This window comes from Pelodiscus sinensis, unplaced genomic scaffold (genome assembly GCF_049634645.1).
Source record: "Pelodiscus sinensis isolate JC-2024 unplaced genomic scaffold, ASM4963464v1 ctg91, whole genome shotgun sequence".
Classification (NCBI taxonomy): domain Eukaryota; kingdom Metazoa; phylum Chordata; order Testudines; family Trionychidae; genus Pelodiscus; species Pelodiscus sinensis.
In genome coordinates, this window is record NW_027466033.1 from 195,421 (window position 1) to 219,443 (window position 24,023).

A 24,023-nucleotide genomic window follows, 5' to 3' on the forward strand; every position below is an offset into this window, starting at 1 on the left:
TGTGCCCCAGGTATCCCCTCCCCCAACACGCAGGGCCAGGCAGGGCTCTCTGGGCTCCCGTGCGGCTGTGCCATTCTCCGCAGGCTCCGAGTGGTGGCGGGCAGTGGAGCGCCAGGCGTCCCATGTTGCAGAGGGGCCTGGGAGACGGCTTGGCCAGCCAGGCCATGGTCACACGGGCTAAACGGGGCTCGCGGGCTGCTGCCAGCTACGGAAACGGGGCCAGACCCAGCCCGCTGGCTGCTCTCCCCGCCCCCCGGCTCTCCACGGCTCAGGAGCCCGTGCACCTTTCTTGTGGCTGAGTCCTTGCTCTGCTCCAGTAGCTGCTGCTCCTGCGTGAGGATCTCGATGCGCGCCTCCCGGTGCTGGCAGTCGTGCGCCTGCTGCTTCTGCACCAGCTCCTCGCGCTCTGCCCGCCGCTGGCACCGGGCCGTTTGCTGTGGGGGGAGGGGAGCAGAGATGGCCCCACAATCCCCTCTGCTGCTGCCCGTCTCCTCCAGCAGCACTGGGAGCCCCCGCACCAGGCAGGGTAGGTCCAATCCTGGGCATGCCCCAGCCTGCTCTCTGCAGCACAGCACCATGGCCCTGGGACATTGCCCCTGCATGTGGGGCTGGCTTATGAACCCGCTGCCACCCGCCTGTGTGGCACTGGCCTGGCTTGCTCTCCTCCCCCCACCCCGCCCCCCCCCCCCCCGGCGTGGCTGCTCCTCCCGGGCCTGCTTTCCGGCACAGCTGGGCATGTGTCCAGCAGAGACCAATTGGTGACAGCAAATGAAGCAAACACCCAGTGTTGCCAAAGAAGTCAGGATGGCCCCAGGAGGGCTTAAAAGAGGGGCTGTCCTGGCCAGCCCAGGCTGTCTGCCCCTGTCACAGCGCATTGGGGACGCCCCGATCCTGCACCCCCATCCCCAGCAAGATGAGACTCCACCTGCCAGTAGAACAGGAGGGTTTATTGCTCCTCCCGGATACCGCCCAGCACAGACGTGATGTGGCTACAGGAGTCGGGGCCAGGCAGCCTCAGACCCCTTGGGGTGGGGTTCCCTCAGGACTCAGCTTAGTCTGCTCTCTTCATGTCATCCCAGGCAAACACTGCCCACCCCCCAGGCCCTGCCCCCAGCCAGGTGCCCGTCTCCACCTCCCTCCCCTTGTCTCCCCCCTGGGAAGAGCCTTGTCCTCTCTCAGGCTGGGCCCAGGTGTCCGGGCCAATCCGCATGTGTGTGAGTCCGTGGGAATCACAGCCCAGCGCAGGGGGACCCCGGGTTACAGAGCAGACCCCCCCCACATCACACCCCTAGGTCCGGGTGGCGGCTGGAGGTGCCAGGTGTTCCCAGTGTCTGCCCCCCTAGGCCCGGGGTGGTGGCTGGAGGTGCCAGGTGTTCCCAGTGTCTGCCCCCCTAGGGCCGGGGTGGCGGCTGGAGGTGCCAGGTGTTCCCAGTGTCTGCCTGTGACGTAGTGGGGGTACCTGGCTGGTTTCTATGCTGCTGGCTCTGGGGGATCCCCCACTGGCTGCCGTGGGGACCACGACCCAGCAAAACAGGATGAGTCACTATGCAAACCAGTGGCCAGACACCCCCCATGGAGAGGAACAAAGGAAGGTGGAATGCTGCCTTGGCTTGGGGGCAGGGCTGGAAGTTAGTGGGTTGGTTGCTGGCTGTCGGAGGGCATGGAGGAGAGCCTAGGGGAAGGGGCTGGAGTTTAGGGGCCCAGTCTCCCCCATCTCAAGGGGGCCTGAGGCATCCTAGCCCAGTTCCTGTAACCAGATTACACCTGTGCTGCGCTGTGCTGGAGGAGCAATAAACCACCCTCAATTCCACTGGCTGGTGCAGTCTGTTTGTGCCATTTCGGGGTGCAGGAGACGGGGAACCCCCAACGCGCCGTCACACTGGTGTCAGAAGTGGGATCCACTGCACCCCGTGGATGGAGCTTCCAGCGGCAAGCGACAAGGCGCAGTAGAAGCAAGAGCCCTGGAGCCAGGCGTGCTGGAGACAGAGCGAAGCGGTTCCTGGGAATCGTGGGGCGCTGCAGCACTAGACTGGTGAGTCTGCACCGAGGGGCCCAGCGGGCAGATGGCCTACGCCCAACTCTTGAAGGCAGAGCTGGTGGGGCTGTGCAGAGAGAGGGGCTTGCCTGTGCAGAAAGCAACCAAGGCCCAGCTGATTGCTCAGCTAGAAGAGAACGACCAGCCACAGGGCCAGGATCTTGTCCCCAGGGGAAGCAGCCAGACCCCCCCTGAGAGTGTGTCAGGCTCAGAGAGGGGGAGGAGCGCTGGAACCCACAGGAGAGATGAGACAGCTTCCCCCAGGAGGCCTGCAAGCTGCAGCCCATCTAGGGCAGGGGCCAGCCAAGCAGAGCTGCGGCGGCTGGAGATCCAGCTGCGGATCAGGGAATTGGAAGTAGAGGACCGAGAGAGGGACCGCCAGGACCGAGAAAGGGATCGCCAAGATCGAGAGAGGCAGCGGCAGCATGAGCTGGCCATGGCAGAGCGGAGAACCGGCGGGGCACCGGCTGCGCCAAGTGCGGATGGGCCCCAGGGTCCCAGGACTGCCAGATGCTTGGAGAGGCCCGTGGTGGCCCAATTGAAGGACATGGGTGACATAGACGGGTTCCTCAGTGCCTTTGAGAGGGCCTGTGGACTGCAACGGGTTCCCCCAGCTGACTGGCTGCAGGAGCTCATCCCCGCACTGAGCCAGGAGGCGGCCGGAGTGCTCAGTCAGCTGGAGGACCTACAGCCAGGGGATTACAACCGAGTCAAGGAGGCCCTGCTGCACAAGTTCGGGCTGACCCCCGAGATGTACAGGAAGAAGTTCCGGGGGGTACAGAAAGGGCCACGGGAGACCTATGTGGATCTGGTCTCCCGCCTGGCGCAATACTGCCGCAAGTGGGTGTCTGGAGTCGGAGCCCAGACTGCAGAGGAGCTGCTCAAGCTGGTCATGATGGAGCAGTTCTATGCAGCGTGCCCACCCAAACTGAGGCTGTGGCTCAAGGACCGGAGACCAGAGAACCCCCAGGAGGCCGGGAGACTGGCGGATGAGTTCACGGAGAGCCGGTCCGGGTGTGAACGGGAGTCCCGGAGAGAGAGGGAACCGCGCAGAGACCGGATCTCGGCTGAGCGACGGAGGGAGTCAACTACGGGGCGAGACCAAGGAACAGGTCGTCTGCGCCCCAGAGAACCAGCCAGGGCCTGGACAGAGACAGCCCAAAGCCTAACTTGCCATCGCCGTGGGCAAAAAGGCCACAAGAGGGCTCAGTGCACCAGGTCCCAGGACCGGGGACTTTCCAGGGTTAACTGGCTGGGGCGGGAGGAAGGGCAGGCTGCCCCAGAGGCAGGGGCTGGCAGGCAAACCTCAGCTCAGAGAGAGGGGAAGGATGCTCAGTGCACCTCCCCTGGGAGGTCTGATTCTCAGGAGGCGGATTTCTCCGTGTACCGGGTGGGGGCAGGACGGCCCCTGCGGAGCGAGTGCCTCATACCCCTGGAGGTGGATGGTAGGAAGGTGACGGGCTTCTGGGACACGGGGGCGGAGGTGACTCTGGCCCGATCCGACATAGTGACCCCGGAGCGGATACTACCCCACGCGCAGCTGACCCTGAAGGGCATAGACGGGTCCCCGTTTAAGGTGCCTGTAGCCAGGGTGCATCTGAAATGGGGGGCCAAGGAGGGCCTCAAGGAAGTGGGGGTGCACCCGCACTTGCCCACCGAGGTGCTGATGGGGAACGACCTAGAGGAGTGGCCCCATGAATCCCAGTGGGCTCTAGTCACTACCCGGAGCCAGAGCCAGCGGGGGGCTGACAACGTGGGTCCAGGGAAGGACTCCTGGCAGCGTCCTCAGGGTCCCATCCCAGTGGACACGGGGTCCAGCCAGGCTGGGACTCCGGACCTAGGCAGAGGTGGGGGACAGGTCCCGATCCCTGCCTCAGCAGCTGAATTCCAGGCTGAGGTGCAGGCAGACCCCTCCTTGCAGAGGCTGAGGGACCAGGCTGGCCTCCGTGCAGCTCAGCCCCGGGGGAGAGGTGGCCAGGAGAGATTCCTGCGGGAGCGTGGGCTCCTGTTCCGTGAGTGGCTCCCCCCCAGGAAGGCGAGGGCATGGAGGGTAGAGCGGCAGCGGGTCGTCCCCCGAAAGTATCGCCTCAAGCTGCTGTATTTGGCCCACGATTCCCCCGTTGGGGGCCACCGGGGGATCCGGAGCACCCAGCTGAAGCTGCTCCAGCACTTCTATTGGCCGGGAATCTTTACAGCCGTGCAGCGGTACTGCCGGTCCTGTGACTCCTGCCAGAGGGGCGGGAAGGCCCAAGACAGGAGGAAAGCGGCTTGGGGGTCTCTACCCCAGATAGACCCTCTGGGCTGGCTGAGAGAGTTATGGGAGGGGAAGTCCTCCCTGGATGGAGCGTCGGGGGTGGAAGCCGCCCTGGCTGTCCAGAGAAGGCTCGCTGGGCTCATGGCCCCGGCCCGAGAAACCCCGGCCAGAGATCAAGGCCAGCGGAAGGGTGGGTGTGACCCCCGAGGACAGGCCTGCGCCAGTCGCCCTGGAGCGGGGCGGCGAGTGGACAGAGGGAAGCCAATTCATGTGGGGCCTCGCCACGGCCGGCCTGAGTCAAGGGGAGCACCCATGTCCCCAGGGCGGGTTCCCACGCAGAGGACCCGAACTTCCCTAGGTCACGAGCGGAGTGACCCTGCTCAGTTCGCTCTCGGAGGGGGGAGAACTGTGACGTAGTGGGGGTACCTGGCTGGTTTCTATGCTGCTGGCTCTGGGGGATCCCCCACTGGCTGCCGTGGGGACCACGACCCAGCAAAACAGGATGAGTCACTATGCAAACCAGTGGCCAGACACCCCCCATGGAGAGGAACAAAGGAAGGTGGAATGCTGCCTTGGCTTGGGGGCAGGGCTGGAAGTTAGTGGGTTGGTTGCTGGCTGTCGGAGGGCATGGAGGAGAGCCTAGGGGAAGGGGCTGGAGTTTAGGGGCCCAGTCTCCCCCATCTCAAGGGGGCCTGAGGCATCCTAGCCCAGTTCCTGTAACCAGATTACACCTGTGCTGCGCTGTGCTGGAGGAGCAATAAACCACCCTCAATTCCACTGGCTGGTGCAGTCTGTTTGTGCCATTTCGGGGTGCAGGAGACGGGGAACCCCCAACGCGCCGTCACACTGCCCCCCTAGGGCCGGGGTGGCGGCTGGAGGTGCCAGGTGTTCCCAGTGTCTGCCCCCCTAGGGCCGGGGTGGCGGCTGGAGGTGCCAGGTGTTCCCAGTGTCTGCCCCCCTAGGCCCGGGGTGGTGGCTGGAGGTGCCAGGTGTTCCCAGTGTCTGCCCCCCTAGGGCCGGGTGGTGGCTGGAGGTGCCAGGTGTTCCCAGTGTCTGCCCCCCTAGGCCCGGGGTGGTGGCTGGAGGTGCCAGGTGTTCCCAGTGTCTGCCCCCCTAGGCCCGGGGTGGCGGCTGGAGGTGCCAGGTGTTCCCAGTGTCTGCCCCCCTAGGCCCGGGGTGGTGGCTGGAGGTGCCAGGTGTTCCCAGTGTCTGCCCCCCTAGGGCCGGGTGGTGGCTGGAGGTGCCAGGTGTTCCCAGTGTCTGCCCCCCTAGGCCCGGGGTGGTGGCTGGAGGTGCCAGGTGTTCCCAGTGTCTGTCCCCGTAGGGCCGGGTGGCGGCTGGAGGTGCCAGGTGTTCCCAGTGTCTGCCCCCCTAGGCCCGGGGTGGTGGCTGGAGGTGCCAGGTGTTCCCAGTGTCTGCCCCCCTAGGGCCGGGGTGGCGGCTGGAGGTGCCAGGACCTCCCTCCCGGTGGTGTCCCACTCACCTCCTTGGCTTTCTGAAGCTTCTCCTGCAGGTACTTGATGTCGTGGCTGTGCTCCTGCTGCTTCTCACTCACTGCCCGCATCTTGGTCAGAGCACGCTTCATCCTGCCCCAGAGAAACCAGAGTTCACACCCAGGGGGCATCTCAGGGCCCCCTGCCTCAGCCCCTGCTCTGCTAGCGCCGGGGGCCTCGGGGAACCTGCTCTCAGCAGGCTGGGGCGGCTTGTGGCCCCAGGGCAGAGCGGGGAAAGGAGGCCCCTGGTCCGGAGGCATGCCCCCTTTGTGCTGGGCTGTGCCCAGGGGGCAGGGCTGGCCTCTCCTCACCGATCAGCCTGAGCCCGGCTCTGCCGCTGCAGCTGAGCGGACAGCAGGAGGAAGATGTCGAGGAAATCCAGGAAAGTCTTTGGGGTGACGAGGGGCGTGCCGGGGGCCAGGCGTGCGGCGTAGCAGCGGGCCGAGCGGTGAATCAGCGCCATGGCCTTGGCAGTGCTGGCCAGCGAGCTCTCCAGGGCCCGCAGCGAGGCTGAGGCTGGCAGACAAGCGACAGTGTGAGGCCCTGGGGTGCTCCCCCGTTCTGCGCTGAGCCCAGGGGCCTGCTCTTTGCTGCCTCACCTGGGCTCTGCTGGCTGAGGGCCTCCTCCAGGCGCTGGGTAGCCACCTGCAGCAGCGCCTGGTGACTCCAGGGCTGGTACACCTCAGTGCTGCAGGCAAGGGTGAGCAGGGCTGTGGCCATGGCCGGGGGGTAGCCCAGGGGCCCGTGGCCCGGCCCTCGGCCCTGGCGCCCATCCAGCAGCAGCAGCACATGCAGCTTGCTCCTCACAAACTGGTAGAACCTGAAAGGGAAGGCAAAGGGTGGGGGACGAGAGGGGCACCCGAAGCCCCTCGGCTGATGCTAGCCCCTGACCCGCACCAGGCCAGGAGCGTGGGCCACGCGCCCCCAGCTGCGATTCCCTGCTCGCCAGCCTGTGTCCCCACAAGACAATCCAGTGGGGGGCAGGGCATTCTCCTCTCTTGCTCCCCCCATCAGAGCGCCCCCTGACCTTTGTAGGACCATTCTGGGCCTCATGGTCCTTTTGATGCTCTGGTTCTCCTGCAGCAGCTCCCTCACGATGAGCTCCGTGTCGTCCGCAGTGTACAGCCTGGGGCAGGTGCCCTCTCGCATCAGGTCCACCACCATCTGCATGGAGCCTGGCTCCAGCCCCTGGTGCACCAGCAGTGCCGTGCTCCTGCCCAGGACCCCGGCCTGCCAGCTGGCTTTCCTGAGCAGCTCCCTCACCTCCTGCTCTCCTGCCTGCCCCGCCAGCTCAAAGAGCTGGGCCTCAGCGGCGCTGGCAGCCAGCGCCACCAGGGACCTCCTGCCAGTGCAGAGGTGCAGGGAGATGAGAGCCCCATGGCCCCCGGGGCAGCACAGCACCCGCAGCAGGTGCACCAGGTGCCGGATGACTTCCCTGCACAGCACAAAGCCCCTGGGGAGGAAGGGGTGGAGCTGCTGCTGGAGGGCGCCCCAGCTCCGCTCGTGGTAGAGGTTCTCCCGGGCGCAGCAGGCTGGCAGCAGCTCCTGGCTGAAGACGATGTTGTGCACGTCCTCCCCGGGCAGCAGCAGGAGGTGGGCGGGCAGCAGAGGCTTGGTGCTCTCCTTCTTGGTGGAGGGCCTGCGCTTGCTCTTCAGGGGGGTGGCCCGGCGGGTGCTGGCCTGGCGCCCCGTGGCCAGGGGCTGCCCCTGGAAACGAGGGCGCAGAGGTAGGGAGGGTTGGCTGGAAGAGCGTGTCTTCATCTCCGTCACCGCTGCCTCCTTGAGCTGCGGGGCAGCATCCTCAGCCAGCAGGAGCTCGGGCGGGTCCAGGGCCAGGGCGGGAGCCTGCTCGATGGGGTCGCAGGCCTCGGGCCAGTCCTCGTCACTGCTGCTCTGGGGGGACGGCTCCGGGCTGCCCGCCCGCGCGCCCTCCTCGGCTCCCAGCTCCTCGGGAGCGCCAGGGCCGGCCAGCTCAGGGACGCTCCTGGCTCGGGCCCGTGGCTGGCTGGGGACCAGCCTCAGCAGGCCCCTCGTGGTGCAGAAGACACTGGCAGCCACATCCAGCACCAGCTGCCCGCCCTCCTGCTGCTCGCGCGCCGACAGCAGCGGATCACAGAAGGTGCGCAGCGACTCGTGCAGCCACAGGCGCACGGCCACCCGGGTGCTCAGCGTGAGGCTGAGGCTGATCCCTGGCTGGCCTCTCTTGGTGGTCTTGCCGGTACCCGGCTCCTCCCAGGGGCTGCTGAGGTGGATCCCAGGGCCGGGCCGCAGGAGGAAGAGGCCTTGAAGCACCTTCTCGATGTGGTGGTAGGAGAAGTGGTAGGGGTAGCAGGCGGGCGAGGGGCGAAACCGGGCCTTCACAGCCTCACACACGTCCACAGTGGCGCCCACCAGGGCTGCAGCCAGCTCTCTGTGCCTCGCCAGCAGGGGGAACTTCTCTAGCCAGGCCAGGACCTGGGGGCTGTGCATGGCGACCAGGGACTCCCTGGAGATGCGGGGGAGTGAGAGGACGCTGCAGAGCCGAGTGAAGCGAGGGGACAGGGGGTAGAAGCCAACTGCCGGAGCAGCCACCGTGCCGAAGCAATTGAACGTGGCTGACGGGATGTGTTGGAGCTCCAGGCTCTCCGTGCCGCAGACTTCGTGGTGGGACAGGGCCTGGCGCAGGGTCTCCACCAGGGGGTGAGTGCCTTGTCTGGGATCTGGGAGAAAGGACCAGCATGTCCCAGACCAGTCTGACTATCCCACACACACCACCCACAGACTCTTCTAGGGGCCAAGTGCCAGGGCAGAACCGCTCTAGGAATGTAGCCAACTCCACCTGATTGGGTCCAGGGGGAGCCGGGCCATGCAGAGCCTGGGGTACGGGGTGTCCAGGCCCAGACGGGGGGGCCGGGCCATGCAGAGCTCTGGGGTACGGGGTGTCCAGGCCCAGCCAGGGGGAGCCGGGCCATGCAGAGCCTGGGGTACGGGGTGTCCAGGCCCAGACGGGGGGGCTGGGCCATGCAGAGCCTGGGGTACGGGGTGTCCAGGCCCAGACGGGGGGGCTGGGCCATGCAGAGCTCTGGGGTACGGGGTGTCCAGGCCCAGCCAGGGGGAGCCGAGCCATGCAGAGCTCTGGGGTATGGGGTGTCCAGGCCCAGCCAGGGGGAGCCGGGCCATGCAAAGCTCTGGAGTACGGGGTGTCCAGGCCCAGACGGGGGGAGCCGGGCCATGCAGAGCTCTGGGATACGGGGTGTCCAGGCCCAGACGGGGGGGCTGGGCCATGCAGAGCTCTGGGATACGGGGTGTCCAGGCCCAGACGGGGGGCTGGGCCATGCAGAGCTCTGGGATACGGGGTGTCCAGGCCCAGCCAGGGGGAGCCAGGCCATGCAGAGCTCTGGGATACGGGGTGTCCAGGCCCAGCCAGGGGGAGCCGGGCCATGCAAAGCTCTGGGGTACAGGGTGTCCAGGCCCAGCCAGGGGGAGCCGGGCCATGCAGAGCTCTGGGATACGGGGTGACCAGGCCCAGATGGGGGGAGCCGGGCCATGCAGAGCTCTGGGGTACGGGGTGTCCAGGCCCAGACGGGGGGAGCCGGGCCATGCAGAGCTCTGGGGTACGGGGTGTCCAGGCCCAGCCAGGGGGAGCCGGGCCATGCAGAGCTCTGGGATACGGGGTGTCCAGGCCCAGCCAGGGGGAGCCGGGCCATGCAGAGCTCTGGGGTACGGGGTGTCCAGGCCCAGACGGGGGGGCTGGGCCGTGCAGAGCTCTGGGGTACGGGGTGTCCAGGCCCAGACGGGGGGGCTGGGCCGTGCAGAGCTCTGGGGTACGGGGTGTCCAGGCCCAGACGGGGGGGCTGGGCCGTGCAGAGCTCTGGGGTACGGGGTGTCCAGGCCCAGACGGGGGGGCTGGGCCATGCAGAGCTCTGGGGTATGGGGTGTCCAGGCCCAGACAGGGGGGCTGGGCCGTGCAGAGCTCTGGGGTACGGGGTGTCCAGGCCCAGACGGGGGGGCTGGGCCGTGCAGAGCTCTGGGGTACGGGGTGTCCAGGCCCAGACGGGGGGGCTGGGCCATGCAGAGCTCTGGGGTATGGGGTGTCCAGGCCCAGACAGGGGGGCTGGGCCGTGCAGAGCTCTGGGGTACGGGGTGTCCAGGCCCAGACGGGGGGGCTGGGCCATGCAGAGCTCTGGGGTACGGGGTGTCCAGGCCCAGACGGGGGGGCTGGGCCGTGCAGAGCTCTGGGGTACGGGGTGTCCAGGCCCAGACGGGGGGGCTGGGCCATGCAGAGCTCTGGGGTATGGGGTGTCCAGGCCCAGACAGGGGGGCTGGGCCGTGCAGAGCTCTGGGGTACGGGGTGTCCAGGCCCAGATGGGGGGGCTGGGCCGTGCAGAGCTCTGGGGTACGGGGTGTCCAGGCCCAGATGGGGGGGCTGGGCCGTGCAGAGCTCTGGGGTACGGGGTGTCCAGGCGGAGCCACGCAGCTGATCTATGGCCATTGGCAGCTTGGCCCGGGATGCAATGGATGACGAGGTGGGGACTCACCCAGTTCGGCCGCATGCAGGTCGTCCAGCAGCAGCAGGTAGCAGCTCTTCCCGCCCCTGGCGGCAGGGGCCCGGGGTCCTGGGAGGCTGGCCAAGGGGGCCTTGTCCTGCGTGCTGCTCAGGAGGTGGCTCTCCAGCAGATGGCGAATGTGGCTCGCGCTGAGCGCTGGCGAGACGGCCACGCGGTGGTAGGGGTGACTGGGCTGGATCAGCAGCTCCACGAAGGATGACTTGCCACAGCCTGGCTCCCCGGCCAGGAGCACTGGCTGCCTGGAGCCCAGGAGCAGGTCCAGCACGTAGAGGAGCCGCTCATACTGTGAAGCAGAGAGTGTGCCAGGAAGGGGGCAGTGGGCACCTCAGCGCGCACGTCTTCCAGCCCATGGGGCTCCGGTGGAAGAGCTCCCGGCCTTGCCCTCTAGACATGGGCTCTCCTGGCTCTGCCCACCAGCGCGATGGACCTTAGGCCGAATGGGGCAGCTCCCAGGAATCCCTGGAGGCCAGAGTGATGTTATTGGATGGCGATGTGGACATACAGAGCATTGTTGCAACCACTGTTCTAAGTCTGCCCCCTCAGACCTAGTGGACTGAGTGAGGTGTCTATGGCCAAGCTTATGGCTTGCTGGTTATGGTTCTACTGTTTGTGTGTATGTGTCGGTTTGGCTTTGTGCCTGTATTTCAAATGTTTGCTTCTGGCGCGATACCCACCAACTAGCCAGCATGCCTGGAGACTACTCAAGTTGAGTGGCCCATCAAGAAGCCCTTGACAGGCCATGGGCCTTGGGAGGTGCCAATCCACAGCTGGTGAATTTCTGTGAATGTTCAAGACCAACATGGGTGCCATGGTTATTCCATCTCTGCTGCAAGCCTGCACCGTGAACTTCGCAATTGGTGTAGGTATCTGATTCCTTTAACAGCTGTGACCCTCGGCTTGCTTGCTTTCTAGAATTAGCACCAAGGTGCTTTTGCAGTTAGATTCTAAGCTATAAATTGAGCTGGGAACGTGGCTCGTCCTCTGGGATCAGAAGAACCTTATTGGTTATTTGGTGAGACTGGTTTTCATAACCTCTCATCTGCACAAGGAGTGGTGCTGGTGATGACACTGGAGAACTAGAGTGTCAGAGGGCATTGTTTGTATGACTTGTTAGTGTGGTGAGCAGCGGTGCTCTTTGCAACTGACAAATCATAGAATCATAGAACACTAGGACTGGAAGGGACCTCGAGAGTCATCGAGTCCAGTCCCCTGCCCTCATGGCAGGACCAAGTACTGTCTAGACCATCCCTGATAGACATTTATCTAACCTACTCTTCAGTATCTCCAGAGATGGGGATTCCACAACCTCCCTGGGCAATTTATTCCAGTGTCTGACCACCCTGACAGTTAGGAACTTTTTCCTAATGTCCAACCTAAACCTCCCTTGCTGCAGTTTAAGCCTATTGCTTCTTGTTCTATCCTCAGAGGCCAAGATGAACAAGTTTTCTCCCTCCTCCTTGTGACACCCTTTTAGACATCTGAAAACTGCTACCATGTCCCCCTTCAGTCTTCTCTTTTCTAAACTAAACAAACCCAATTCCTGCAGCCTTTCCTCATAGCTCATGTTCTCTAGACCTTTCATCATTCTCGTTGCTCTTCTTTGGACCCTCTCCAATTTCTCCACATCCAAAAATCTGTGAGGTTATTGGAGTGCAACATGAACACACAAAATATTGTTGCAACCACTGATATGTGTTTGCACCAAATCTTGTATGAAGTGGGCCAAGGGAGGTGCCCAGCGAAAGCTGATGGCTTGGTGGTTCTGTTAGATCCCAAAGGCTTGGCCAGGCTATAGGGCAGGGGTGGCTAGGTAAGTGACTAGCAGCACTTGTCTGGCCATGGGCGGGGCCAGGCCACATCTCAGGAACTTTTCTGTGACCATTCAGACCAGCACGTAGGCAATGGTCACTTGCCTAACAAGGACGGGGTCAGGCAGGGAGAGGTGACTTGCTCATGTGACTAAATCGATCTGGGGCTGACTGTCACACAGGAGAACGGGGATAACGAGGGCCCTGGGATTCTGCCATTTGCATCTAACGAGGTGGGAGAAGCTGCTAGATCCAGGTCAGAATAAAGATCAGCTCTGGCCTGAAGAACTTGACGTGAAGTACGAGAAGGTTTCTCACCCTGTGCAGTAACGGAGGTTTTGCGAGATGCTTGTCCCTGTGGGTGCTCCACCCTAGGTGTTTGGGGTATGCTGCACGTCTACTCAGAGATTTACAGTAGCAGTGCCCTCCGGTGGGCCACGCATGCGAGCAAATGGCACGCCTGGTGCCACTACCCCACATGCACAATCGTCCCCTTCCTCCCTCTCTGCCCCAAAGCAGAAATCAATATGTCCCAGGGTGGGTGGTGGAGACTCACAGGGTCACCCATCTCGAAGAACCTGTTACCGCACAAGGTGAGTAACCCTCTCTGCTTTGAGGAGTGTCCCTGTGGGTGCTTCACCCTCAGTGACTTCAGAGCTGTCCCCTTAACAGGCGGGGAGTGCTTCAGCTAAATGTTCTGCTGGACTTAGTGAGGACTGTGTGGCTGCATTCAGTGCCCCATGTCAGGTAAGTCTCCAGGGTGCAATGTCTGGCGAAGGCGTGTGCAGAAGACCAAGTCGCAGCTCTGCCAATGTCCGGAAGAGGAACACCTCAGAGGTTGCCATGGCCCTTGTGGAGTGCGCGCATAGTTGGAGTGGTGGCTCCTCCTGGGCCTACTTTCCGGCACAGCTGGGCATGTGTCCAGCGGATGACCAATTGGTGACAGCAAATGAAGCAAACACCCAGTGTTGCCAAAGAAGTCAGGATAGCCCCAAGAGGGATTAAAAGAGGGGCTGTCCTGGCCAGCCCAGGCTGTCTGCCCCCTGTGACAGCGCATTGGGGACCCCCCCCGATCCTGCACGCCCAGACCCGGCCTGGTCCATCACAGTGGCATAGTCGGCAGCATACTGTGATGGGCCGGGCCGGGTCTGGGCACGTCTGAGGGGGTTCGCTCAGGGCAAACTGCTCAAATTCAGGGCTCTCTATAGCCCCCAGACTGGAGACCTTCCCAAAGAGACCACCACACCAACCAGTCTCACAGAGTGCTTCAGCTGCCTGCCTGAAGCCTCATGAGCAAAACCCCTCTGACACTCTAGCAATATCCGTGCCCCAGACAGCCCTGGGCCTCATACACAGGTGAGGGGTCCTAGCACCCAATCCCACATACCCCGAACAAGTTCTGTCCGGTTCCAAGAAACCAGCCACAGATCCCAGGTCAATTTACCCTATGGCTCTTACCCACAAGGCCACGCTGAGCCAATCCTTTAGAAGCTACCATCTAAAGGTTTATTACTAAGAGAAAGGAAAGCATGAGAGTGAGGTTGTTAAAGTATCATACGTTACATGCATCGAATCTCCCAGTTCTCAATGCAGGCTCGCAGCAGAGATGTTACAGCTGCTGGCTTAAAAGTCCTTGGTGTACATCCTATGCCAGGATGGGTCCACAGTTCTTCCCAGCTCGTGATTCCCTGCGAGGCCACATCTGGGGACAGGAGCAGATCTGAAGACCAAAATGGAGGCTGCTACATGCCATCATTATACCTCCTTCCTGGTCTCTTCTTGGCTGCAGGAGGTCACCTGGCCCGTGGCCTATCCCTGTGTTCCCTGCTGGTATCAGTCACCATTCTTGAGGTCTGTCCTTGGCCTGCAGAGGGGTATTATTCCATAGAGACTTGCTCATTAGCATGTCCATAGGCTGAGCTGCTTTGCCCATAGTTCAACCACATACAGACAAATCATTTGGTATCCACACAAAGTACATGCTTATAACTTCACACACAGGCATTATACAATTACATTAATAGCATATATGGAATCAGAAGAAAGTAGCTTCTATTTGACACCTCACATGGCCCCTTTGTACCACTTTTGGGGCCAATACCCCCTCCCCATGGGTACAGCAGTGATCTGGCTGCTCCCCTCAAAATCCAGTAACATGTCACAGTGTCTGCGTAGAGATTTACATGCCCAAGGATCTTGCAGTGGTGGAGATGAAACATCTGTTAGTTTTACGAATTGTCCTTGTCCTTTCCAAATAGAAGGCGATTGCACAGCGCACATCGAGCATGTGCCGTTTAGCTTCTTTGGCGGTAGCATGAGGCTTTGGGCAAAAGATGGGTAACACCAGAGGTTCATTGCAATACCAGGAGACGAGCATCTTTAGTAAGAACTTTGGATGTGGTCACAGAACCACCCTTTCCTTATGAAATATGGTGAAGGGTGGGTCAGCCATTAAAGCCCCAATTTGAACACGTGGCCATAGGCTCGAATAGTGCATAGGTAAGAGCTCGTAGTACAAGGTGTAGGGCGCAAGCTGGGACTGGTGTTCTAACCAGTGGAAATGTGTTTGAATGCCCTTTGAGAAGCGTTTAGTTGTGGGGTGGGTGAAGGCCATTTTGTCTTCAATGGATTGGTGGAATGCAGTTATGGCTGCAAGGTGTACCTTTAACGAGCTGAGCGAGAGGCCTGTAATGTTTTAGGTGTATCTCACCCAGTGGAATCATAGATGGATCTGCCCAGAGAAGTGTACCAGGTCTGGCAGGGCCATGTGGGAGTGATGAGTATGACTAATGCTGCCCTCGCTCTTCTCTTGTTGACTGCCTGGTGAAGAAGAGGGATTGACGAGAAGGCATATAGAAGGGCGCATTCCAAGATATTGTAAAGGTGTTCCGCAGGGAGTGTGAGCCAATGCCTGCACATGAACACTTCTTGTTCACATTGGTTGCAAATAAGTCAATCCTGGGGAATCCCCAACGTGAATACCGTGTGAAGTATGTCGTCATCCATCTCCCATTCGTAGTTGGAAGTGAGCTTCCTGCTGAGGTGTCTGCCGGAACATCGTCCTTGCCCGGCAGGTAAGAGGCTTGTTTCCGGACATTGTGGTCTATGCCCCATGACCATAGGTGTGTCGCCTCCTTGCCCAGGCAATAGAATCTGGCTTCGCCCTGCCTGTTTATGTAGTACATTGTGGCTTGATTGTCCATAAAAATCTGTACAGTGTTGCCCTGTGTCTGTTGCAGGAAGTTCTGACATGCATATCGTACTGCTCTGAGCTCCAAAATGTTGATGTGGAGGGAATGCTCATGGGACTGCCATCAGCCCTGGACTGTGAGGGGGCCTAAGTGTGCTCCTACCCCAAGAGGGAGGTGTCCATCATGATCGCGATCGTTGAGGGACTTATGCAGAAGGGTACCCTAGCGTACACATTTTTTTGATCCGCCCACCAGTCTAGTGAGCACTTAATCCTGATTGAGAGGGAAATCTGTTTGTTGATAATGGTATGATGGGGTCTGTACACCATTCTGAGTCATTGCTGCGCTGGCCTCATATGCAGCCTGGCATGCAACATCACTGATGAAGCTGCAGGCAAATTCTTACAGGAACTTGTGGGTTGGTCTGCAGCACCTCAACAAGGTGCTTGATAGTCTGGAATTGCTGGTGCAGGAGGGAGGCTATTGCTTGAGTGCAGTTGAGATAGGCGCTGATAAACTCTATGGTTTGAGCTGGTTGGAGCTTGCATGTGGATAAGTTTATTTGCAATCCAAGGGTTTGGAATAGGGACATGGCTAAGAAGACTGCCTCATGAGCCTCTTGGCTTGTGGCTGCTCTGATCAGATAGTCATTGCGATAAGGAAATATGGATATCCCTTGTTTGGAGGTGGGCGGCCATCACTGCGATAATTTTTTAGAAGACCTTTGGGACTGTGCAGAATCCGAAGGGTAGCACTGTGTATTGGAAATGTGTGGTGCCTAGTGTAAACCTCAGTTTTTTCCATTGTGCCACATGGATGAATGCATGAAAATAAGCGTCCTGGAGGTCGAGAGTTGATAACCAGTCCCCTTCATTTAGGACTGGTATTATGGTAGCTAAGGTCATCAACTTGAAGCACTGGCATTGTCTGTGACAGTTGAGCCTCCTGAGATCGAGAATTGGTATCCACCCTCCTGATTTCTTTATTGTGAGAAAATAACAGGAGTAGAAGCCTTTGCCACGTGACGTTAGGGTACGGGTTTTATGGCCCCTAGGTGGAGAAGATGCTCCATCTCTTGGTGTAGAATGCTCTCATGAGATGGGTCCCTGAAAGGGACAGGAATGGTGAGTGGGTGGAAGGGATATCAGTAAAAGGAATGCAGTATCTGGCCTTCACAATGTCTAGCACCCACTTATCGGTCGTGAGAGAGGACCAATGGTGGAAGAAGGGTAGTAGACATTGGCAGAATAGCAGATGGGTTTGGGGCTGTTCTAAATGAAGAGGCGATATCAGACTCTCGACCTGACCTTCAAAACGTTTGCCTCCAGGTTGATAGTTGAGAAGTGGTATGTTGGTCAGTGGCCTGTCTATGCCTCGTTTGTCATTGCCTCCTCCTATTATCAAAATGCTTCTGAGCTTGGTTGAAAGGGGAGGATTTGTATCTTTGATTAAAATACCTGTTCTGTTTGTGTCTGGCTGCAGGTATGTGTATCCCAAGGGAATCCTTGAGTGAGTGGAGAGATGCATCGGCAGTGTTTGCAAACAGTTTTGATCCCTGGAAGGAGAGATCTTCTACCGTGGCCTGCACTTCATGAAGAAACCCTGACAAATGGAGCCAGGAAGACCCTCTCATCATGATAGCCATAGTGATGGATCATGATGCTGTGTTGGATGCATCGAGGGAGGTCTATAGGGCCGTCCGGGTGATCAGCATTCCCCTGTTTATATGGGCAGAAAATTGTTCTTTTCTGTTGTCTGATAAGTTGTCAAGAAAGAGTGAGAGCTGTTCAAAGATGTGGTGGATGTATTTTGTCAGCATCGCTGTGTAATTTGATATACGGAGCTGAAGAGAGGCCAAAGAACAGGCCTTTCTCCCCATGAGGTCTAGTTGTTTCCATTCTTTATCATATGGGGTAGTGCATCCTTCACTATCGAGTTGGGAGGCTATCACGTTACTGGATTTTGAGGGGAGCAGCCAGATCACTGCTGCACCCATGGGGGGGTGTTGGCCCCAAAAATGGTATAAAAGGGGGCCATGTGAGGTGTTGAATAGCAGCTTACTGTCTGCTAATCCTGTGTACGCTGTTCATGTGATTGTATAATGCCTGTGTGTGAAATTATAAGCATGTACTTTGTATGGATACTGAATATTTCCCTGCATGTGGTTGAGCATTGGGCAGAGCCCGGCCTACGGACATGCTAATTAGCGAGGCCCTGTGGGACAATGGCAGTCAATGGGCCAAGGACACACCTAAAGCATGAGGGTGGACACCTGAGGGCTGCCAGCAGGGAACACAGGGATAGGCCGCTGGCCAGGTGACCTGCTGCAGCCAAGAAGAGACCAGGAAGGATGTATAAGGAGTCCATGTGGCCGACTCCATCTTGGTACTCAGCTCAGCACTTCATCCCAGAGGCAGCAATGCAGGGATCGAAGAGCCGGAAAGAACTGTGGACCCATCCTGATCCTAGGATGCGCAACAAGGACTTTTAAGCCAGCAGCTGTAACATCTCTGCTAGAGCCTGCATTGAGAACTAGGAGATTCGATGCATGTAATGTACTATCCTTTAACAACCTTACTCTCATGCTTTTCTTTATTGTAGTAATAAACCTTTAGATGTTAGATGCTAAAGGATTGGCCCAGTGTGATTTGTGGGTAAGGTCCAAAGGGTAAATTGACCAGGGATCTGTGGCTGGTTTCTTGGAACCGGACAGAACTTGTTCGGGATAGGTAAGATTGAGTTCTAAGACCCCCCCATCTGTGTATGAGGCCCGGGGCCATCTGGGGCATGGATATTGCTGGGGTGTCGGAGAGGTTTTGCTCATGAGGCTTCAGGCAGGCAGCTGAAACGCTCTGTGGGACTGGTTTGTGGCCTGTTTGGAGAGGTCACCAGTCTGGGGGCTGTAAGGAACCCCAAAGTTGAGCAAGTCGCCCTCAGCTGTGCCCAGACACAGCTTGGTCCATCACAGGGGCGGATGGGAGAATAGGAGATCTGCGCCCTGTGGGGCCACATAATATTTACAGTCAGATCTCTTGCAGACCGGTGGGATCGTGGCTGGTGTCTGCCATATGACTCTAGCAGGGTCCATAAGCACGGGGTCCATGGGTAAGGCCAGTTTGGAGGCCGGTGAGGTGTGGAGTATGCTGGTCAGTTTGTGTTGAGACTTGGGAAGGCTGACCAGGAAGACCTCAAGGACCTCCGCAACCTGCTTGTAGAGTTCTTGGAAAGAACAGAAGTCATCTCCCACCACAGGAGGTGGGGGCATGAGGGTGTTGTTGGGAGACAAGGAGGATGTGTGTGTTGCAGGATGGGAAGAAGCTGACAACTCCTTGTCACTAGATGCAGTTTCCTCTCCTTAGTAGCGCGACCTGTCAAGCGATGGCAGGGATGTTTTGCCAAAGACATCAGGATGGCCCCAAGAGGGCTTAAAAGAGGTAGGAGCAGTTGGTGGTAGGAGCAGCTGGCATGAGCTGTTGCGGATGTTGGCTCGATATGGCACCCATAAGTACCAATAGGGCCAGTTGGAAGGAAATGGCATGGGAGGGGTTAGCCATTGCAGTGGTTGTTGCTGTACTGCTGCATGATGTACTTGTGGTTGAGGCTGCCTTGGGGAGTGGGTACAAAACAAGAGCTCCTCCTTGTCATCACTTGACTACGGCGGTGCTGAGCCAGGAGTAACTGAGCGTAAGAAACTGCCAGACATGGGCGTGCTGTTGGTGCCGAACAGCGGTGTTGTGGGCACCAAAGACACCGTGAGCTCCTTTGCTTTGGTGAATTGGGCTGGTATCAGCATATGCAGTGCTGAGGGCAGCTGGGACAGAAGTGCGGCTGCTACCTGCAGTACCGAATGAGAAGGCAGTGCCCCATGCTTGTGCATCTTCAGTGCCAGGGGCACCATGGGTGCCGATGGTGCCATATGAGGCTTTGGCTTTTTTGGTGCTGGTGGTGCGATGGCCATAGACAACTTGGTCTGAGAATCATAGAACACTACAACTAGAAGGGACTTCAAGAGTCATCGAGTCCAGTCCCCTGCCCTCATGGCAAGGCCAAGCACTGTCTAGACCATCCCTGACAGGTGTCTGTCCAACCTGCTCTTAAATATCTCCAGAGATGGAGATTCTACAACCTCCCTAGGCAATTTATTCCAGTGTTTAACCAGCTGGACAGGTAGGAAGTTTTTCCTAATGTCCAACCTAAACCTCCCTTGCTACAGTTTAAGCCCATTGCTTCTTGTCCTGTCCTCTGAGGCCAAGGAGAACAATTTTTCCTCCCTCCTCCTTATGACAATCTTTTAGACTAGCCAATTAGCCCGTCATAAGACAGGATTTTCAGGTCTCTCCTCCACGTCGGTCTTCTCTCCTGAGCCTCCGGTCTCTTGCTCCGTCTCTCTCTCCTCCTCCTACTGCTTCCCCCTCTCTCTCTCAGCTCTCCTCCGCCTTCTGCCTCTCTCTCCGTCTCTCTCTTTCTCTTCTCCCCCTCCTGCCTCTCACTCTCTCTCCAGTCTCCTCTGTCTCCGTTGGGGATGCAAGCTCGTACAGGCCCTGCCCCTGGGCATGTATGTCACTGCCCCACCCCCCTTCGCCTCCTGTCGTGGTGCTCGGCTGACTTCTGCGCTGCTCAGCTGGGCCACCGCACGGAAGCAAGAGGTGCAAACGGCATCTCTCTCTCTCCTCCTGCTACTGCCTCGCCCTCTCTCTCTCTCAGCTCTTGTCCACCTCCTGCCTCTCTCTCCTTCTCTCTCTTTCTCTTCAATCCCTTCCACCTCTCACTCAGTGTTTCTCTTCTCCTCCTACTGCTGCGTCTCTCTCACTCTCTCTCTCTAGCTGTCCTCCACCTACCCTCTGCCTCCTCTGTTCTCCTATCTGTCTCCTCCACGCCCTTTGTGTCTTCTCTGCTTTCCTCCTTTTGATTCCGGTGCCCTTTCCTGATGTCAGAGATGCACGCTCGTCCAGGCCCCGCCCCCTGGCTGTTCCCTCTTGGCAGCTCTGTTGCCTCCCATTGTGGCGCTTGGCTGACATCTGCGCCGCTCAGCCGGGCTGCCGCGTGGGAGCATGGGGAGCGCAGGGCCCAAACGGCCACTTGCACTGCTTGCTCCTGCACGGTGACCTGGCTGGGTGGTGCAGAAGTCAGCCGAGCTCCATGGCGGGAGGTAACAGCGCCACCCAGAGGGAACAGCCGGCGTTTCAGTGTCACAGAGTCACAGACTTTGGGCTACTATATATATGATACATGAAAACTGTGCTCATGTCCCCTCTCAGTCTTCTCCTTTCCAAACTAAACAAGCCCAATTCTTTCAGTCTTCCCTCCTAGCTCATGTTCTCTAGACCTTTAATCATTCTTGTTGCTCTTCTCTGGACCTTCTTCAATTTCTCCACATCTTTCTTGAAATGCGGTGCCCAGAACTGGATGCAATACTCCAATTGAGGCCTGATCAGTGCAGAGAAGAACGGAAGAATGACTTCTTGTGTCTCATGTTTGCTTTTTTTGCAAGAGCATCACACTGTTGGCTTATACTTAGCTAGTGGTCCACTATGACCCCTAGATCCCTTTTGCAGGGAAAGAAAGAGTTACTCACCTTGTGCAGTAACGGTTGTTCTTCGAGATGTGTCCCCATGGGTGCTCCACTCTAGGTGCTGGTGCGTCCTCGCGCCAGCGACCGGAGACTTTTTCTATCTGTTTCTGCCACGGCACGCAGGCGCCGTGGCACCCTCTAGTATCGTTGGGACTGAAGGGCGCCTGCGTACGCGCGGCTCCTCCGTTCCTTCTCTACCCGCCAGAGTATCAGGCTCCAAGCAGGGGAAGGAGGGAGGGTAGTGGAGCACCCACGGGGACACATCTTGAAGAACAACCGTTACTGCATAAGGTGAGTAACTCTTCTCCTTCGAGTGGTCCCCGTGGGTGCTCCACTCTAGGTGACTACACAGCAGTTGTCGGCTCGCAGAGGTGGGTTTGGAGCCGTGTGGTAGTAACTGTGGATAGCACCGCTTGTCCAACCGCCATAGAAGATGCTATCAAGGTGGAGAGAGCATAGTGTTGCGCAAACGAGTGGTCAGATGACCAGGTAGCAGCGTTGCAAATGTCCTGCAATGGAACATTACGAAGAAAAGCGGTCGTGGAAGCTACTGCTCTAGTGGAATGAGCTGTGATAAGTCCAGGTAAGTCTTTGTTATGTAAGGTATAAGAGGTTTTAATACAGGATGTAATCCATTTAGAGATTCTCTAAGATGAGACTGCTTGTCCCTTAGATCTTTCAGCATATGAGATGAAAAGTCTAGGCGAGGCTCGCCAGGGTCTCATGCGATCTATGTAAAACGCCAATGCTCGTCGGACGTCGAGAGTGTGCCACACGGTCTGGATCGGTTCCGTGTGCGGTTTCGGAAAGAAGGCAGGTAAGCGTATGGATTCATTCATATGGAAGGGAGAGGGTACTTTAGGTAGGAACTTAGGGTGGGGTCGGAGTACCACCCTGTCCTGTAAAAATACGGTGTATGGAGGGTCAGCCATTAAGGCTGCAAGCTCACTCACCCTCCTACTGGAGGTAATGGCGACGAGAAAAGCCACTTTCATGGACAGATGAGACAAAGAGCAGGTCGCTATTGGTTCAAACGGGGGTTTTGTGAGGCTCTTAAGGACATGGTTCAGGTCCCAAATGGGGACTGGTGGCCGAACCGGAGGGAAGGTGTTCTGCAGGCCTTTGAAGAAACGCTTGGTCAGTGGGTCAGCGAGAAAAGAAGTGCCTCGTAGAGAACGGTGAAAAGCCGCTATGGCCGCAGCATGGACCTTGATAGTACTGAGTGCTAGGCCGGAGTGTTTTAGAGAGAGTAAGTAGTCCAATAAGGTATGTATAGGAGCAAGATGTGGTGGGCTTGCATGGGTTTGAGCGTACCATTGGGAGAAACGCGTCCACTTGTACGGGTAGGTTTTCCTGGTGGAGCGTCTCCGACTATTAATTAGTATGTGTCTCACTTGTTCTGAACAGGCCGTTTTGGCATCTTGGAGCCATGAAGGAACCAGGTATGGAGCTTCAGCTTGGGGATGTCCGGGTGAAGGGTCCGACCGTGGTTTTGAGAGAGGAGGTCGCGATGTGGAGGGAAGGGATACGGGTCTGTTACCATCATCTTGAGGAGGTAAGGGTACCATGTTCGTCTGGGCCAAGCAGGTGCCACCAGAATCACCCGTGCCTGGCTCGATCTGATCTTGTCCAGGACTCTGTGTAGGAGTGGGAGAGGGGGAAAGGCATAGAGGAGGGAGGCGTCCCATGCGATGGAAAAGGCGTCTCCGAGGGAACTTCTGCCCAGGGCTCCCCTGGGGCAGTAGAGGTGGCACTTTCGATTGTTCTTTGTGGCGAAGAGGTCGACTTCTGGTTGGCCCCAGTGAAGGAAGATCGGAGTGAGGGTGTGTCTGTCGATCTCCCACTCGTGCTGGTCCATGAACATGCGACTTAGGGCGTCTGCTGTGACGTTGAGTATTCCGGGAAGATATACAGCGGAAGGGGTGACCCCATGTGAGAGGCACCAGGTCCAGAATTTGGCGGCTTCTGAGCATAGGGAAGGGGAACGGGCGCCACCCTGACGGTTGATGTAGTACATGCAGGTGGTATTGTCTGTCATAATGGTGATGGTCTTGTGGGCTATATGGTGAAAGAAGTATTGGCATGCATATCTGACTGCCCGTAACTCGAGGAGGTTGATGTGGAGTGTTTGCTCCACAAATGACCATTTGCCTTGGGCTGTGATGCTTCCCAAATGGCCTCCCCATCCCATGAGTGAGGCGTCTGTTATAAGCGTGAAAGTGGAAGTTGGACGTTGAAAGGGGACACCGTGTAGCATGTTTTGAGGAATTGTCCACCAGAGCAGGGAGTTGATGATGCGTGGTGGAATAGCGACAGACTTGGAGAGTTGGTCTCTGGAGGGTCTGTAAACCATCGTGAGCCAGGAGTGGAGAGGTCTCATGTGGAGTCTGGCTAAACTGACGACATAGGTCGTGGAAGTCATGTGTCCGAGGATTTTGAGGCAGTGGCGGACCGTGACAGTAGGTACCGCTTGTGTTGCTCGGACAAGGTCGTGTATTATTGCAAACCTGTGTTTGGGAAGAGTGGCCCTTGCTGCGATTGTATCGAGGAGGGCGCCTATGAACTCCAGTCTTTGTGTTGGGCGTAAAGTGGATTTTGCGTAATTTACGTGAAACCCGAGACTGAGTAAAAGGGCTACCGTGGTATCTGTCATGGCCTTCGTTTAGTTGAAAGACGCAGCTTTTATGAGGCAATTGTCCAGGTATGGGAATATTATGATGCCTTGGCGTCGAAGAAAGGCCATTACTACCGATAGGGTTTTGGAAAATACCCTGGGGGCCATAGAGAGGCCAAACGGGAGCACCCTGTATTGGTAGTGTTGGGTACCCACTGTAAATCGGAGGAAGCGTCTGTGAGCAGGATGAATTGTAATATGGAAATATGCGTCCTGAAGGTCGAGAGCCGAAAGCCAATCGTGTTGGTCGAGTGCAGGAATGATAGTTGAGAGGGTAACCATCTTGAAATGGTGGTATGGAATGTATTTGTTGAGGCGCCTGAGGTCTACGATGGGGCGCCAACCTCCTGTCTTCTTCTGGGTCAGGAAGTACGTTGAGTAGAATCCCCGGCCTCAGAATTGTGTTGGTACGTGTTCTACTGCGCCCAGTTGAATGAGGTGTGAAACCT

The 24,023-nt window shown here is 58.4% G+C and overlaps 1 protein-coding gene across 1 annotated transcript in view; it reads right to left on the reverse strand.

The window, feature by feature from the left end:
* Positions 1-24,023, reverse strand: part of DNHD1 (dynein heavy chain domain 1) — a 278,012-nt gene that overhangs the window by 58,248 nt on the left and 195,741 nt on the right. Inside the window, 6 exon segments of the mRNA XM_075918511.1 lie at positions 285-434; positions 5,773-5,875; positions 6,094-6,298; positions 6,382-6,602; positions 6,810-8,481; positions 10,300-10,612. Coding sequence (XP_075774626.1) covers positions 285-434; positions 5,773-5,875; positions 6,094-6,298; positions 6,382-6,602; positions 6,810-8,481; positions 10,300-10,612 — 2,664 coding nt within the window.